At 42.0% G+C, this 16,840-nt stretch overlaps 1 protein-coding gene across 1 annotated transcript; it reads left to right on the top strand.

Moving 5' to 3' along the window:
* The first annotated feature begins 624 nt into the window (after positions 1-624).
* TEKT4 (tektin 4) lies at positions 625-14,871 on the top strand. The gene is made up of 6 exons (XM_083799926.1): positions 625-4,275; positions 10,126-10,196; positions 11,290-11,433; positions 11,716-11,938; positions 12,788-12,942; positions 14,507-14,871. The coding sequence occupies exons 1-6, from the start codon at positions 3,505-3,507 to the stop codon at positions 14,721-14,723; spliced, it is 1,581 nt and encodes a 526-aa protein (XP_083656052.1). The 5' UTR covers positions 625-3,504; the 3' UTR covers positions 14,724-14,871.
* The last annotated feature ends 1,969 nt before the right edge of the window (positions 14,872-16,840 follow it).

Below are 16,840 nucleotides of genomic sequence, written 5' to 3'. Positions count from 1 at the left end.
ACGCAGTGAAAGCAACCCCTGGTTGCTCTGCAGACAATTCAACATGAGAATGTCCCTTGTGAACAAAAAAAGGGAGACCAATTTTTAAAGCAAGTCTGGCCTGGGCAGCTGAGGCCAATGCCCCTCTAATGTACCATGTAAACTTTAATGTACTACCAGTCCATTTCAGCTATGTTTTTTCTTTTTCTTTCTTTTTTTTTTTTTTTTTTCTTATTGCAAAATGCTGAATTACAGTTAAATGCTAGACGGTATTTCCTGGCTGTGTGGCTGATTGCTTGCCTTTGTGCATGGCTGGTTATTTGTTAGTAGTGAGTGCTTCAAAGCCTACCAGCCGGTCCAGCTGCCCAGGGAAGTAGCTCAGCTTCCTTTGCCCACGCCATTACATTAGCTGAGAGAGGGAGGAAACATCTTATGGCACTTCACAACAGAGATATGAAAGTGACGGCACTGCTTTTGATGCAGAGGCACCACATCTCCTTGCCAGCCAGCACATCCAGGTTTTCTCTCCGTGGAAATTGGGACAGAGCTGGGAGGGGATCCACAACTCCCCCACGGAGCAAGGCACTGACTCAGCTGGCGCATGCAGTTGGCCTGGGTGCTGGGAGCAGAGAGCCCATTCCCAAGACAAAGGATGCACTCACAGGCAGCACAGTGCCTCTGCTGCCTCCCTAAAGCCTCCAAATGAAGGCTCTGCAATCCAAAAGCTGTTTACCCTACAGCTAGAAAATCACTCTTTTTTGCCTCTGTAGCAATTTCCCTCGAGTCCTTTTATCTGTCCAGGCAGAGTAGAGCAGCACACACAGCTTTGCAGCAGCTCAGGTTTTGGTTCCACATCTCCCAGCAAATTATGATTATGCTATGTGAACAGTTTGTAGCTTATTTGCAGTAGACTTCTTTATACCTGGCAACCTAAAGGTTTGGGATGTACACTCCATGTTAGCGAGATTTCCCTACATTAGACATGAGAACAAAGCTCCTTCTTCCAAGAAAATATATAGCAGAAAGATGGAGGTGTGTGCTCTTGGTCTTGCTTCTGATTTCTCTGCTGATAGGATTACATTTAATTACTGATTATGCTTCTTAACTCCCAGAAAAGTACCATGATATAGCCACTTTGTGCTGAGATTTTGTTAAGCTTAGAAAAAAAAGTGACTTTGGTCACCTCCTCTTGTGGTGTGGATGTCTGCAGAACAGCTGCCAGGAAGCAGCCCCAAAAGCATCACCATCGCTTGAAAAGCTGGAGGTTTTCAGAATACTGTATCATGTATTGGCCTCTGCTTGGAGAGGTGTTACGGTGGAAGTGGGTCTCATTTTCAAGCTTCTGATTGTCTTTACAAGGAGAAGGAAAGGACCTGGACCAAACTTCTCTGGACAAGTATCTCCAGTACTTCTTTGCTGTGGACAAGAAATGGTCCTCTCTGCTACCAGGATGTGAGAAGAGGAAACCTTTCCCTTCTCCAAGCACAAGACCTACTCTCCATTCATGCTAATTTAAAAAATAAAAAAATCAAAAATCAAACACAAGACAGCGAAAAGAAACAGCAGCAATCAAAAAGCTCATAGGCACCTGACATAAACAGGAGCATTTGATATGGGAAGGGGAACTAGTTTCTGTAAAAAGGATTTCAGCCAAGAGAAATCTTAATCTATTGCATGTCAAAAGATTTGAGCTGGAAAACATTTGTGTTTTTTTCTTCCAGTATGTTTTGTCATCATGTACTCTGGAAACATCTTGGATGGCTGTTAATAATTTATATAGTACAGTGGCATACTAAATTACTTGGCTGTTGGAAGAGCTTTGAAATACAGGGTCCCTGGGTCTGCCCTGGATAATGAAGGGAACTCCTGAATCTGCCAGGTGCCAATAGGTTTTGCTTTTATTTCTTGCAGCGATGTGATGTACAGCCTGTTAAGACGAGATGCATCTGTGAACACTTGAAAGCAGGCTTGGACTGACTAATACAAAGCAAAACAAAACAAAAAACAGCCTGATGACAAAACTCTCCAAAATCTGTTCCTTGGAAGCAATGTCCAGTTGGGATAACAACAATAAAGCTGCTCATTGAAGTAATAGTTGCATTGGATCAGGAAGAATTTACATATTTTTCGTGCATTGTTTCCCACTTGGAGAAGACTATTAATTTATTAGTCACATCTAGGACCAGGGACTCAGCCCGGTCTGCTGCTATGTTTGCAACCTCAGACACATCCCATCGTGGCCCTAACGGACCATTCTGCAAAACTGCCTGGGTGATACTGACTGGGCTGTGGTAAGATGCCACTAATAAAGGCCCTTTTTTGACCCCCTACCCCAAGAGAAAATGCTATATTAATAGAAAATCTTTGCTGCCCTTATTTTCAAAAATGTATTTTCCATACCAAGAACTTTCACTCTGAATAGCTCAGCTGGGCTTTTCCTGTACGCTTACTGTACTTTAAAAATGCAAACTTTGCATAGATCACCATGCTGAGAAGGCCACAAGCAGAGGAAAGATGCAAGCTGGGGGCAACTTAAGGAAGGGAACAGATGGGACAGTTAGAGGAAAGATGCTTGGAAAAAAAGAAAAAAAAAAAAAAGAAAGAAAGAGAAATTAAGTCCAAAGGGAAAGCAAAGGGTGCAGTGACTTCAGCAGTGCAAAAAGCTCATCCAGTGGTGCTGGTTAATGAAAGGGAAGAGGCAGGATTTCTCACTTCTGCTGGGATTCAGTCTCCTTTTTCAACATTGCCCCTGTGGAATGGAAGTTTTGCTGGGGCCATGCTGCCAGCCGCAGCAGAATGCATCTTTCAAACGCAACCACTCTGTCAGCAGCAACCTCTTGATCTCTCCAAGGAGTGCAAGGCCCTGTAGGAAGACTGACCATTGACTTTTTGTGGGTTTACAGCGAACTGATTTAAAGCAAAATATTTTAAGCAGCAGTTCGGGTGGCACCTCCAGCAGCCGGGGCGCACACCTGGGCACAGGCCAGGCACCGCTCCCTCAGCACCGGGCATGGTGCTGTGGTGCTTCATGGCACCGGGCGGGCGACAGAGCACATGGCTTCATCTTCCTTTCTATTTTCTACTTAAAAAGGACTGTGAAGAGAGATTGCCACAGCGCAAGGACGAGAGTGCCCTCTGTTGTCCCCGTGCTCGCAGCACCCACCGCCGCGCTCCGAGCCCTGCCTCGCCTTCCAGCCCAGCAATGGCGACCCCCAAAAAATAACCTAAAAGCCCAGCCCACGCTGTCGGTGTCCCCTCAGGTGCCAGGTAAGGGGGCGCGGCACCAGCCGGCTGCCACAGGCACACGCAGCGGCCTGGGGGCCGACGTTTGGGACGGGCCCTGTCAGGATCCTCCCCGTTCCCAGACAATGAAGGGCAAGTGCGATCGCGGGGGGGAAAGGGAAGTCGCGGAGCACAAGGAAGAGGCAAAACGCAGTGCAGAATTCTCTCTTTATTCCCACCCGCGCACTCGCACGGGGGGGGTCACAACGGTTACAGTGCGAGGGCAACCCGCCCGGCCCCGCCATGACAGGCCCCGCCATGACACCGCCAGCCCGCCGCACCCCCCGCTCCCTCCCCATTGGCTCTCCCCGTCGCCACGGCAACACCGACTCCACCTCGGGGCGCGCTGGCGTTCTGATTGGTGGCTGCCGTTGCCGCCTTCCCTTCTCCTCGGGGAAGGTTCCGGTTGCTCATTGGCTGCTGCCGTTGCCTAGGCGACGGTGGGACGCGGCACGGCCTAGCGCAGCCATGGCGGGGCCCGAGGCGCCCGGCCGGGCCCTGCTGACCGCCGAGCCCCCGCCGCCGCCCGTGCCCGCCTCCGCGCTGCCCCCCAGGGTGTTCGAGGCAGCGCTGAAAACCGGGCCCGACTCCTCCAGCGGCCTGGCCACGGCCGGCTTCCGCACTGCCAAGTACCTGCCCCCCGAGTGGCACCAGAGCAACTACACCCAGTACCACCGGGCCTTCGCCAGCTGCCAGGAGGCCGAGCGCAACCGGGACGAGGCCAAGGAGCTGTGCCAGCGCACCGCTGCCGCCGCTCAGCGCGCCCAGCAGGACTCCACGGCCGCCCTAGGCCAGCGCCTGCAGGACATTCACTTCTGGAAGGGCGAGCTCCAGAAGGAGATCGAGGACCTGGACGCGGAGACCGGCCTGCTGGCAGCCCAGAAGCTGCGGCTGGAAAGGGCGCTCGACGCCACCGAGGTGCCCTACGGCATTGCCACCGATAACCTGCAGTGTCGGGAGCGCAGGCAGCCCCCGGACCTGGTCTGTGATGAGGTGGAGAGGGAGCTGCTGAAGGTGAGCGGGGCGTTAGGATGGGCAGGGCTGTTGGCAGCCCTCTCGTAGTGCTGCCCCTGCCTCCAAAATGCTGAGCAGTTTGGTCAGCAGGTGATAACTGCAGCGTGAAGGTACCTTCTGGCAGGACGCAGAGCTTTGTTTCCCCTTCCTGGCAGCCTGGACTCTGTCTGCCAATCCTAAATGTAGGAGGGATTATTTCAAATCCTTCCTGTGTTTAAAAAAATGTTTAAAGTCACATGAGTCCAACCAGAGGAGACCAGATCCCCCCTCTCAGACCAGATCCATACAAAATCAAAACAGAGGTTTCCTGTACCAAGCTGAGCATCCTATTCTGTCATTAAACTTCTTCCAGGCTCTGCTTGGATTAAAGTCCTCTCATCTCTGCAGGTTACACTTTAAAAATGCAGTACCCCACGAGCAGACTATGTAGGGCACACGAACCTATGGTTAACGACTATTCAGGACAAGTGAAATGCTGCTTGCCTGCTTCCATGCTCAAGAGAGCAGTCTCTGCCTTTTACCTTTACTACCAGTTCTGACACTGTAGTCTTGCCAAGGTTCTCAACAAGGTGATCTGACACGGCACGGTTGTGTCTCAGCACAAACCATCATTTTAATTGTACGGCAGGGCAGCAGCACGGCTCTCTCCCATCAGTGCAATGTAGCCATGTGATACCTGCGGGAGATGACAGCTCCAGACACACGGGGGGCCCAGACAGATGGTATTTCTGACAGTGTGACTTCAACAAACCTGATGCTCTCCTGAAATTTGCTCGATCATTTTCCTCCCAAAGAGGACTCTACTCTAGCTGACACTTTGTTATCTGTCACTGCGATCCGGCGCAGCATGCAGATTGCCTTCAAAGCTGATGTAATTATTGTGGTTGCATTATGATACAGAGAACAGAGCCTGGGTCATCTTTCATTCTTGAATGATACATATCCTACTGTCCCACAAATAAATTAATGAACACTGGCCTGCAGCTTCCAATGTAATGGAAAGTTGGTTCATGATGAGTTACTAATTAACCCAGATGATTAATATTTGTTGTTAGAAAAATACTTAAGAAAATTACAGAGCTGATGGAGTGATAGTATTTAGCAATATTTTAATAGGAGTAATGCTCAATTGTAATTATTACCTAAGAAGCTGTTCTAGTGAAAAATGTAAAAATGGGAGGATTAGTGTGTAGAGTATTTCAGTGGTGTGCTAGGCTCTTTGTGAATTGCTATAAAAGACACAGTACAGAAACTATCTTCATCAGCTGCTGCTGTTTTAGAGAAAGATGTGAAATACAAGATTTACCCCTCAAAAAATCAATTTTCTGGCATTTCTCTCCTCCTGATCTCTGTTCCAATGGATAGTTTGTTCATTGCTAAGAAGTCCGCCTGCTGCTGCTAATTCTTCACCTGAAATTGTGATTCTCTGCTTGTGACGACAGACCATCAACAGCCAAGTGGGATGTCATCAAAAAAGAATGATGTGAGTTCAGCTGAGGCGTGTATACCAGCAGCAGATGGACTCTTGAGAAATGAAGATTTTGTTGCCATGCCAATGACCTTTGCAGTACAGAAGGAAGAGGAGTATATAACATGAGAGGAAACCCTTCCCATTTTCACAGAGGAATAGATGTTATAGCATGAGTGTTTGCGAATAGATTCTTATAATGTGCCCTCTGTGGCTCTGCCAGCTTTTTAAGCTGCAGCTATACTCTATACCTCTTTCGCTGCAAGAAATCAAACAGAACCTTGTATTTCTTACTCTCTCCAAAACCGAATAATAATTCTTCACACTTAGAGTTGCTCTTCCATGAATTCTGACTGTTCATTGCACAGATTTCAGAGTTAATGGCCCAGTTCCCTGATAGCCGTGTGTTCATTTGCTTACTTGGAGGAGCTATGCACATTTTATTACTAAAGTACTGACATACTTTTTATGAATGTTGCATACTTGTCCAGTCACTTTCTAATCTCAGCTCTCTTAGGAAATGGTAATGCAAGGGAGATCAGGAGTAATTTATTCTCTTACCGTGCAAAAACTGAGAAATAGAAGAAATATTTTTCCAAAAGTCAGCTGTCTGAGGAAAGGGACATTCTTTTCCTTGCACAAGGAGTTCTAGCTGCATAGTTAATTTATGTTCTGGGACATTTTCCTTCATTTGAAATTCTTCTTCCCCTGCTAGCAGCCCAGCCTTCTGTTGGCTTCATTCTTTGGCATCTTCGCTGTGTTCCTTCCAGCTCCCCTTGATAGGTGCATGGAGGAACCTGCAACTGGAGGAAGAGTGTGTCTGGACAAGGGGCTACCTACCTTTCACCTAGTCTTGGAAAAGCTCGTCACAGGACATAGGTCTTGTCGCTGCTTTCAGCTTTCTGCAGCAATGACGAACACTCCCAGAGCATCCTGCTGAGATAACCACCTTTCAGCAGCCCCTTGGCAGGTGACATTTAAAGAGGCAACACCAATTGCACATACACAAGACGTTTGGGATCTCTGCATTAATTGCACTTTCACTGTCTGCTCAGTAGAATCATTTCAGATGACTAACAAAGAAAACAGAAGTATCTCTGATGAAGGTTTTGTGTCCAGATAAGATTTTTTTTCCTATTTTTTGTCACACTGTCTATTTCTTTTAAAGAGTTTTGGTTCCAGCCCATCTCTCCTATTGGCTTTGCATCACAGAGTCATGTTTAGATAACCTATTGATACATACTCCTGCTAAATTGCCACTGCTGGAATCAGGGATTAAGGTATTTAAGTGAAAGCTCCTCACATGCATAGTAAAATCAGCTGTTACTCAGAACTTCACAGACTCAACTTAGCAGCATATTGATCTTTTCTTAATGCAGTTCTGGTTAAAAAAAAATAAATAAAAAAGCTAAAGAACACAATTATTTTCCCTATAAAAATGATCTTTGATAACTAAAAAGATAAAGTCTCTTAAATAGAATCATTTTATTTGTTTGGGCTGCTGCACTGGAAACAGCTAAATTCAGAAAAAGCAGTGCATGCATCTATCTTCTATGAGATTTTTTTTACTTTCATAGCACATACGAAATCTCCTCTGAATCCACCTTGTATCTGTTTAATGACAGTTTAGTATGTTTATGTGCAAGCACTTAACATTGAAAATGTAATCCCTAGCACAGGACTTGCCACATAGCAGTATTCTGTCAGTTAATCACGTTTCACCTGCGTGTATTCTGCATTTCAAGGTTATTTCTGCATATCCAGTGTCCAGTTTCATTAACTGAGTGCCAGATCCGACCGTGTTCTAAGCAGATGTATTTACATTTAAGTCATTTTTTTTACCCGAGAACTCTATTTGACTCAGAGTGTTGACTTGTTGTGCATTTGCTTCAACAATGATGTCAGCCCCAGTATTCCCTGATGCTGAAGACAAAGGCATTGGCCAAGATCCTGTCAACTATATAAAATTAAAAAAGTAGAGAAGGGATACAGTTGTGTGTATTCCTGCCAAATGCAATAATGGGGCGAGGAAATCAGCGGAGAACCCTTTCCAAACACTGATCTGTAGCTTTGCCAAGTGAACCAGTGCGCAACAGGACAGTCTTGTACACCGACAACTCTGTTAAAAGCATAGCGCCTAGTTCAACATCTTCAGACTGCGGATTTTGGAGCGACTCGAGGAGAGCAGATATTTATGCAGTGTTGATCTATGGCCCTTCTCCCAGTGCGATCCCACGAGCTAGCCACAGCTCCACGTTGTCAGCGGCTGGATCGCGCTGTGATGTCTGACAGCGTAGCCAGGACTGCGTGACCTAGATCAGAGGATCTTCATCTTCAGCATGGTGCCACAGCTCCTCCCAGACACGCACTATGACTTCTGAACTGCTTTAAAGCTAGGAGAAATCATTTATTAGATAATTATTGAACATCCATTGCCATTTATACCTGCTTATTCACTCTAAGTAGCCTTAGATTGCCATTAATTAGGAGAACTCTATCTTCAGTTTTAAATGTTGTATTTGAATGCATATCTCCTCAAAAGGGAAACTAGTTTTTAATTTTATTTTAGGTCATTCAACAAGGGAGTTCTTTATTTTTGCACTAGTTCACTTTTTCCATGTGTGACATTTTAATTGCTAAAGGAAGGCTTTTCTCATTTAAGATTGTGCACATTACTCACAGGAAGATGACTGCCTCTTTATTTACATGGAGACTGACTACCCAGCACAAAATAATAACAATTATTATAAAAATAATTTAATGTGCTGGCTCCTTCTAACACTTTAAAATATATTTTTTTTCAGTTTATAAAATGATACCTTCAGCTATGTATTTATTTTAATTGTCCTCTTTTAAAGCCTTAAAAATAATATTTTCTTTCCAATCAAGATTGTCCTTTTCCATTTAGAATAAAATGATATTTTTTTACACTCCCTGATGGTTTCTTATAATGGAGAAACTGACACTGCAGGGACGTATGCGCTCATTTATTTGTCAAGAACAGTTCAAGGACCAGTGAGTGCCAGCAATGTTCTGAGTATGAAGTCTATTAGTAAGAATATACTCCCGTAGTTGTCACTGGATGACTGTCATTGATGCACAACAGCAAAATTAATTAGAAGCTCTGCATGTACAAAAGCTCTTTTCAATATCTGAGCCTCAAATACTAAATTCCTTTAAATAATAAAAAAGAAATGATGGGCTTTTATATAACAGCATATAATCACCAGGCCAGTAGATCACTTCATAGAGCGTGGATAGTTAATTCCTAAAGCAACATTATTACAGACAAAAATGAACACCAGGTTCAGTAAGAGTCTTTTAGAAAGTATGGTCATTTTTGTTTTGATCACGTTTGTGCTGAAATGGATGTTCCTGCTAAAAACAGATTGAACTGAAACTTCAGACACTGGATCTGTTATCAAGGTGAGGCAAAGCTTTGTGACTTTGAGCAGTCATGTCTTGCAGCCAAGAGGAAATTAACCTCTCAAACAACACTGCATATCTGAGATAATTCTGAAGCCCTTGGTGCTAACCATCACCAGAGGCAAAACAAGTTCTGGAACAAATGGGTCTGATAAAAGTAAAGCTACAAGTGTCATCAGGTTTATCTTGGGATGGCTGTCCTATACCTGCTGAAGCAGTGACTGTTCGAATCATAGAGCAGTAACTTCTATTTTTAGTTAATATAGAGCATTCAAAGGAAGCAGACCAACTAAGAGTGTGATACTCCTTTATGTTAAGTAGCTCCTTATCACCATACTTCAGACAAACTTTATTTTTGGAGATCTGCGGGAATCTGCTGGAAGCCTTTGCCTTGCATACAGTTAAAGCACTTGTTACAGAGCAAGGCAGCGCACTCTGAAGGTGTCTGCAAGGACTCAGCAGATTCTGACTGCCAGTGTCTTGCCAGAGAAGCTGATCTGCTGCATCACATCCCGCCGCAGGGCAGCAGCCCCTGACATCTGAGTTTGTGCTTGCAGGGGAGACAGGGTCCTGCCCAGCTTGGCAGCGACTCCGGTCTCCTGCTGAGGACGGTGCTGTTGCCTTATTTTTTCTCTACTTCAAAGCTGTGTAAGTAATTCAGGTATTCTGTTTAATCTGGCAGAACATACACTTTTTCATAGGATACACATGCAATATGAAAGTAATGAATCACCAGGCTTTAGAAGTATTTTATGGATTGCTGCCTTCACAGACTTATAGCTGAGTTACCTCAATATTTGCTAACTCCAGAGAAGATCTTGTCTTGTAATAATAAAGTAAGAGTGGGTAATGAGTGGAAGATTTGAGTGTATATCCACAGCGATTGAAATCAAATTGCTCTGCAGGATGGTATGTACTACACCGAATATCATAGAAGTCTCAATGTTTTTATCTAGGAAGCTGAACTTATAAGAAATATCCAGGAGCTTTTGAAAAGAACTTTGATGCAAGCTAGTAACCAGATGCGGTAAGGTGTTTTTCTCAGTACCTCGGTGGTTAATTTATATATAGCCAAATAATACCTGGCACATAGGGGTACAACACCCAGTGGATAAAGTTCATACCAATGCACTTATGAGCTGTGTGAATTCCATTTAAGCCTGAAAAGATTTACTCACTGGTGAAACTTTAGGATTAGCAAGTAAGGGAAGGTAAGGTGGGAGCCATGCCCTTGCATAATTTCCAGTATATTGCTTTATATTTTCAGTCCCAATTTCTAGTATGTGTATTCAGTTGTCCAATTTTCCAACACTAAACCAAAATTTAATAAAATGGTATCTGGATATCACTCTATCTTTTTGCACCTTGTGATATATTTAAACTGTAAGATCTTTTACAATAATTTGTCTGATCAAAGGACCTTTTCAAGATGAGTTTTTTGCCGCCAGATGTCACTATGAACTTACAATATGGAATTTAACTCAACCTTCCATATCAGTATGAATGTTCATTACACTTCAAAGGGAATATTTGTTTTTAATTTATATCAAACCCTTTGGAAAGAAGATGTTAGCCAAATCCTCAGGCGCATCGATATCATGGGGTTAACTGCTGGAAATGTTGATATCTTACTTTAATTTTTTTTTCATATGGTTCAATTTTTGTTGTTCTACCAGATAAAATTAAATTTTATTTTTAAAAAGAATATTTATAAAGGCAGAATAATTTAGAGTAGTTCTGATATATCAGTTATGGTCTCAGAGTAATCTACTGAGTTTAGGCTTCACTTTTTATAAATGTTTTTAGATCATTTTAGGATCAGCAGCATCACTGGCCAGCAGAATCTTTTTAATACCTTAGGTAAGAGTGACATCTGGTGTTAACAGTTGATAAAGACTCACTGTTTTTTGTAATCTGAAGTCATTCTAATTAACTGGGTGATGTTTGACTCATTTCATTGACAACAAAGGAGCAGTTTCAACTCTTAACAAAAAGAAAAGTTTACCTTCTCAATTTTCTGTGACAGACAAAGGCTCAGAGCCTGTATCTTCATAAACATTTACAGTTTTGTTGAATTGTTTTCTATTAACCATGTGTGATAATGATGATGGCCTTTTCAGATTAAATCGAGACCACAAAGAGGTTTGTGAGATGGACTGGTCAGACAAAGTTGAAACGTACAACATTGATGATAACTGTGGAAGATACAATAACCAGAGCACCAACATCCAGTTCCATCCTAGCTCAGTGAAGTTTGAAGAGAGGTGAGCAGTTCTCATCATTATCCTCCACAACAACCCTGGTAAGATATGATACATCCTTTGCATCAGTGAAAGCTGTAATGCTGCTCTGAATTAAAGGTGTGATTGCTGCTTCTTTGCACATGTGATATCATAGCTTTAAAACAGCTACATGGATAGCAGTGGTAGTGCTACCATTTCAGCATGCCACACCACTTATGACAAAGTAGATTCCTTCTATGCAGTCTGGTTTTGTTGAAGTTTTTCTTCGAAATACTTGGCTTTATCTTATTTTTCTTCTTCCAGTGCATCAACACCAGAGACATGGGCCAAGTTCAGCCATGACAACATCTATAAGGCAGAACGAGAAAAACTAGCTTCAATTAATCTTCGTGCCTTGATTGATAATATTCTTCATGACATATCTGAGGACCTGAGGATGCAGTGTGCTGCTGTTAATGAGGCTTTTGCCAAACGTCTTGAAGAGCTAGATGATACAAAACACAAACTAGAGCATCATTTGAAAAAAGTAAGTGTTGTTTTTGGAATGCTGGTTACAGGCATGATAGCATTGTTTGAGAAGATCACGGTAAAATTATCCTCTAGAAAAAAAATTCTTAGTCCATGTAAGGTATAGAGCACTATTTTGTGTCAGTTTAGTATCTGATAAGAGTCTTCAGTGCTGGATTATGGCTCCAGTTCAGCCTGTTCTGCTGTCTGCTGTGCTGCTTCTGTAGCAGCAGCAGCAGCAGTTCACAGATTCACAGATGTTCCTGGCAAATTATAAGAGATGTCTTCAGATTCTGCCCCTTCTCCAGTGTTGAACAGCTCCTACTTCTGTGTTAGGCTATTGGGAGGTATGGAAAGAACAAGTCATTCCTTAGCACCTGTGCAGTAGTGACAGCTGGGCAGACTTTATTTTCTGCATGTGTGTCAGTGGTTATGAAAGAGAAGGAATTCAGAATTTCCTGTCTTTTTCTATTTTCTTCACTAATGCTAGAAAACTGTACAATTCCAAGCTGGCTAGCGGTTTGTAATCCTATTCAAAATAACTTGAGCTTTTCTTGGATAATTTACAGTTAATGATTTACAATTAAGAGCAATTCATGGAAGTGGGATGTGTTGTGAGGAGATGTGAAGAGTTTTTGAACAGGTTACAGCATATTTTCTGCCACTTTTCAACGCAGAGATCAGATTCTCAGTGTAGGAGTAGAAATAAAGATGTCAAAAACACCTTTGCACTTCTATTTCTTTTATATTGTGGCCAAATAGGAGGTCAAAACTGTAAGTGACTCATGGGGACCATAATGAAATGTATAGCATGCACAGAGACAATGGCTTTTTTTAAACAGTTCTTTTTCTTGGGTATCCTTTTCAGACCCTCAAGGAGATTGGAGATCAAGAAGCTAACATTGCTGCTCTCAAGCAAGCTATCAAAGAAAAAGAAGCCCCAGTGAAAGTTGCCCAAACGAGGCTGTATGACAGGTCTTTTAGGCCCAATGTTGAGCTCTGCAGAGATGCAGCACAATTCAGGTAAACACTATTAAACAAGTCCCCCAAGATGTCCATTCTATCCAGAGGTGATGTTAGATAGCATTTGCACTTTTTAGTGGCAACACAGGGCCTTTAGCTTGTATCGTGAGGTTTGATTCTGATATATCAGAAATAATTCAACTGACTAAAAACACTGCAAGGAAAGCATTATTTTAACCTAATATATTGACAAATAGAAAATCTATAGACACTACTCTGCTGTTTGCTTCTATGCTTTTCTCTCTGAACTGTGTGGTTTCTTTTTGATTTAAATGATCCAAAATATCTGGCTATGTGTGGTAATTTGCCATTCTTTAGCTGTTAGCAAAAGTTCACCACAAGGTGGACCATGTGCTGAAAGAATTATGTTTCAAGTATTGAGAATGTAAATGGGCTGCGCATATCCACAGTCTGAGACATGTCCTTAGTACTCCAAAGAATTGGGCTGGTGGCATTTGATTTTCAGTAATAATCCGTTTTAAAACTAGAGGTCAATAAATCCTTTCAAATTAAAGGTCTGAACGTCACATTTGTCACTTTTGATCTCATTATAAGCCTTGTAATTGATTCTCATCCTTCACATTTTCCTGCCCTTAGGAAAAGTGGGGGATCAGCTTTTGCAGGCTTACAATTTACTTGTAGCAAAGATGTCTACCATTCAAAGCCAATATGCTGTTCTTTACACAATGAGGAAGAAGTTATAGTTAATCCAAATGCTTTATGCCACTGCAGGCACACTCATTTAGGTCCTGATTCAGCAAATCATTCTCGTGCAAGCTTTTCAGTATGTGTGTTTTCTTTAATGGGATCTAAGGACATATTCAAGTCCTTTGCTGAATGGGCATGTGTTTAATTGCCATGTTTATTCTGTTTGTATTTATTCAGTTCCCATAGCATACAGGATTTTTGTTTTCCCAGGAAGTAAATATGTGCAGACAGAGATTGCAGTAAAGCACCTAACCCACACTGACTTTCAGCTGAAGTGATGTGCTTTTTAAAAATTGTATTTATTTTATTTTTTTTTAAATGCCGTGCTGCTGCTTCTTTAAAAACTTACATGCATTTGAAGCAAATACTGTTTTCTGATGTCTGGTACAAATACCATCTTTAATACTTGAGTTTTATACCAGTGAATAGTTATCAAAAAACAGGCTTAAAGAAATGCGGATCCAGTCAAACTGGATAACTCGCTGAACAATTTCTGTTTTAAAATTATTAGTATGAGTGTCCTGCACAGTGGGAGAAGGTAAAGATGAGTAGTTCCACTGTGCTTAGTGGCAAAAGGCGTGCTTAGTACTATCTAAATCATGGGAGACTTAAGTAAAAAAAATGTGAAAGTGAACTGGTTTTCACTAGGTGTGTAGGACCTCAAAGAGATCCTACAGGTCTGAGACCTGTATCCCAAAGTCTCAGGCACCCTGTGATGCATTGGATCAATCCCTCCTGCCTTTGTTGTTGAGTGTTATGCTTCTACAGCTGTTGATCTTTATTCCTGTTACAGTTCATATATCCTTGGGAACACAGACTAGATTCATTTTTGTATTACTTATGTAATTCTGTTCAGGTTAATCAATGAAGTTGAAGAACTAACGGAGTCCATTGAATCTCTGAAGAGAAAACTGCTAGAAGCTGAACAGTCTCTGAGGAACCTGGAAGACACACGGATGAATTTAGAAAAAGAAATAGCTGTGAAAACAAACAGTATTTTTATAGATAGGCAAAAGTGCCTGGCCCATCGCACATGCTACCCTTCTACTCTTAAATTAGCAGGTTACCAGTAGTAATCTCTGTACTAACTATGCAAAGTCTGGAAGAAAAGTATAATTTAGAGTCTTTCATAGAAAATACATGGGTAATATTATACACAGAAGTACTGTTATTTTCCTTTATTTGTATTAAAATGCACTAGTATATCATGTCTGGCTTTGAGTCCTGCCTTTAAAAATTTGGTCTGAGTACAAATCTGTATAGTCAGTTTAAAATCCTATTTGCATAACTTGCATAGTATGTGGTATTTGGGGTTTTCACCCTAATAAGTGAATATGTCAGGTGAGTATTTAATAATATACACAGGTGTGGACATACAAAGTTTATAGCTTTCTAGCATTTTCAGGCAGTCTGAAATGAGAGCAATAAAACCGCTTGCCTGACAGAAGATCACATGAGCAGCAAGGAAATAGAGGATCGACTTTTAAGCTGTTCAAACATTATTAGTAAAAAAAAGTTTGCACAGGTTAGATGACAATATGACTATTGGCAAAAACACTCCCAGTCTGTGACACCTGCTTATCTAATCTGAAAATGAGTTCAAGGATTTTTAACTTTCAACTCCATTCAATCTGGCTTTTTTTTTTTCAGGAAAAGAAAAAAAAAAAAAAAGAACTAAGCAGCTTGTGAATAGCAATCGTGCCTTTCAACTTAAGCACTTGGATGTTGAACTGAGCTCTTGATCTGTTCCACCTTTTCCCTGGAAGCAAGGCATGTGTTTGAACTATTATCCATAATGGAGAACGCATCAGATTCATCTGCTCTAGTAGAGCAATGTAACAAATGTCATTCATCCATTAGCTTAGTAGGCCACTTGGTTGAAAATGTGACATGTGTCAAAAAAAGGAAATGATGACACAGAACAGAATTCCATTATGGTTTCCTGTATTACAGGTTTTTACTTTTAAAAAGCAGCTGACCAAAGAGAAAAAAAAAATCAACCCTCCCTCCCCCCCCCCAGCACACACACAAACCTAGCCAATGTACATCTCTGAATAGCCCTGCTCTGTTAACCAGAGCAGGAGAGGCCATTAGCCTATCTGTTTTGCTCACAGACAGCTATTTGTATTATCTTAACTCAGGATGTGCAGAGCAGTATTCAGCAATTGCCCTCCTGCTAAAAGCTACTACCATTTATTTCTTTGAAAACCAGCTGCATCAGTGAGGGTGTTTGACCCAAGCCTCTATTCTGCAGGTTTTGTGTTCAAGAGTTTTGTTTTGCATTTTTAAATAATTTCTTCTTCGTGATTATATTTTCATAGTCCAGATGCTGAATCCTTATTAGACAGAAATGGCATGTGGATTAAAAAAAGTCAAACGTGGCTCTGCTATGCATTTCTGGGTTATTCACAGAAACCTTTCAGGAAGTACAGAAAGGACCAGCATTTTCAAATTGACCGTTCTCACCCACTAAAGAAAAATCAAACTTGCTAGAGTTCCTTTCTTCCTACTAAGACTCTGACTCCTGATGCCTCAGCTTTCCTCCTTTCCCCCAACACACCTCTTCTCCCCAACTTCTTCTGTCTCTGAGTCAATACAATTTATCTGAAGGTTTGCTTTCACCTGGCAGCGCAGGAGCAGCGGTAATCCAAGGTGTAGGTCACATGGCTGAAAGGTCAATATCCATTTCCCTTATTTATGCTGACCCGATTTTCTCAAAAATCTCAGTCTTAGAGAAAAATACTGGAGGTGGGAAACCATTTCCATTTCTTCAGTCCAACATCTATTACAGCAGAAAAAAAAAAGTGATCTAAATCTCAGGTAGTAGAAAGCTGAAGCAGTGGGGGTCAGACTGGAATTTGGGTTACAGTTATGGCAGATGGGACCATGGGAGTATGCAAGGCCCCAGAAATATTATTTTGATTCAAGAGTTTTGCATTAGAGAGGGGAAAAAAAAAGTGCTGTCGTCTTCTCTGAGACTGCTGAGTACAAATAATCTCATGCCCCATATACGTTTGTAAATTGATCTTTCCCTAATTAAAGCCTATCAGTTTAATTTACCTTTGTGAACTAAATTACTCTGCCCTTGCTTTAGGCCAATCAAGGAAAATTTTTCTCTGGTAAACCTAATACATTGGCAGGTGTAATCACTGCCCTATTCACATGGTAATAGATGAATACAAGCAAGTTG

The sequence above is a fragment of the Anser anser genome, assembly GCF_964211835.1.
Source record: "Anser anser genome assembly, chromosome: 15".
In the NCBI taxonomy this organism is placed as follows: Eukaryota; Metazoa; Chordata; class Aves; order Anseriformes; family Anatidae; genus Anser; species Anser anser.
This window is presented reverse-complemented; position numbering and strand designations above follow the sequence as displayed.

Bases quoted from the DNA above. Each gene is read 5' to 3' on its own strand.
- TEKT4 (XM_083799926.1), top strand. From the start codon at position 3,505: ATGACAGGCCCCGCCATGACACCGCCAGCCCGCCGCACCCCCCGCTCC. The intron at 10,197-11,289 runs GTAAGGTGTTTT...TGGCCTTTTCAG, and splicing joins CAAGCTAGTAACCAGATGCG to ATTAAATCGAGACCACAAAG. The intron at 12,943-14,506 runs GTAAACACTATT...AATTCTGTTCAG, and splicing joins AGAGATGCAGCACAATTCAG to GTTAATCAATGAAGTTGAAG.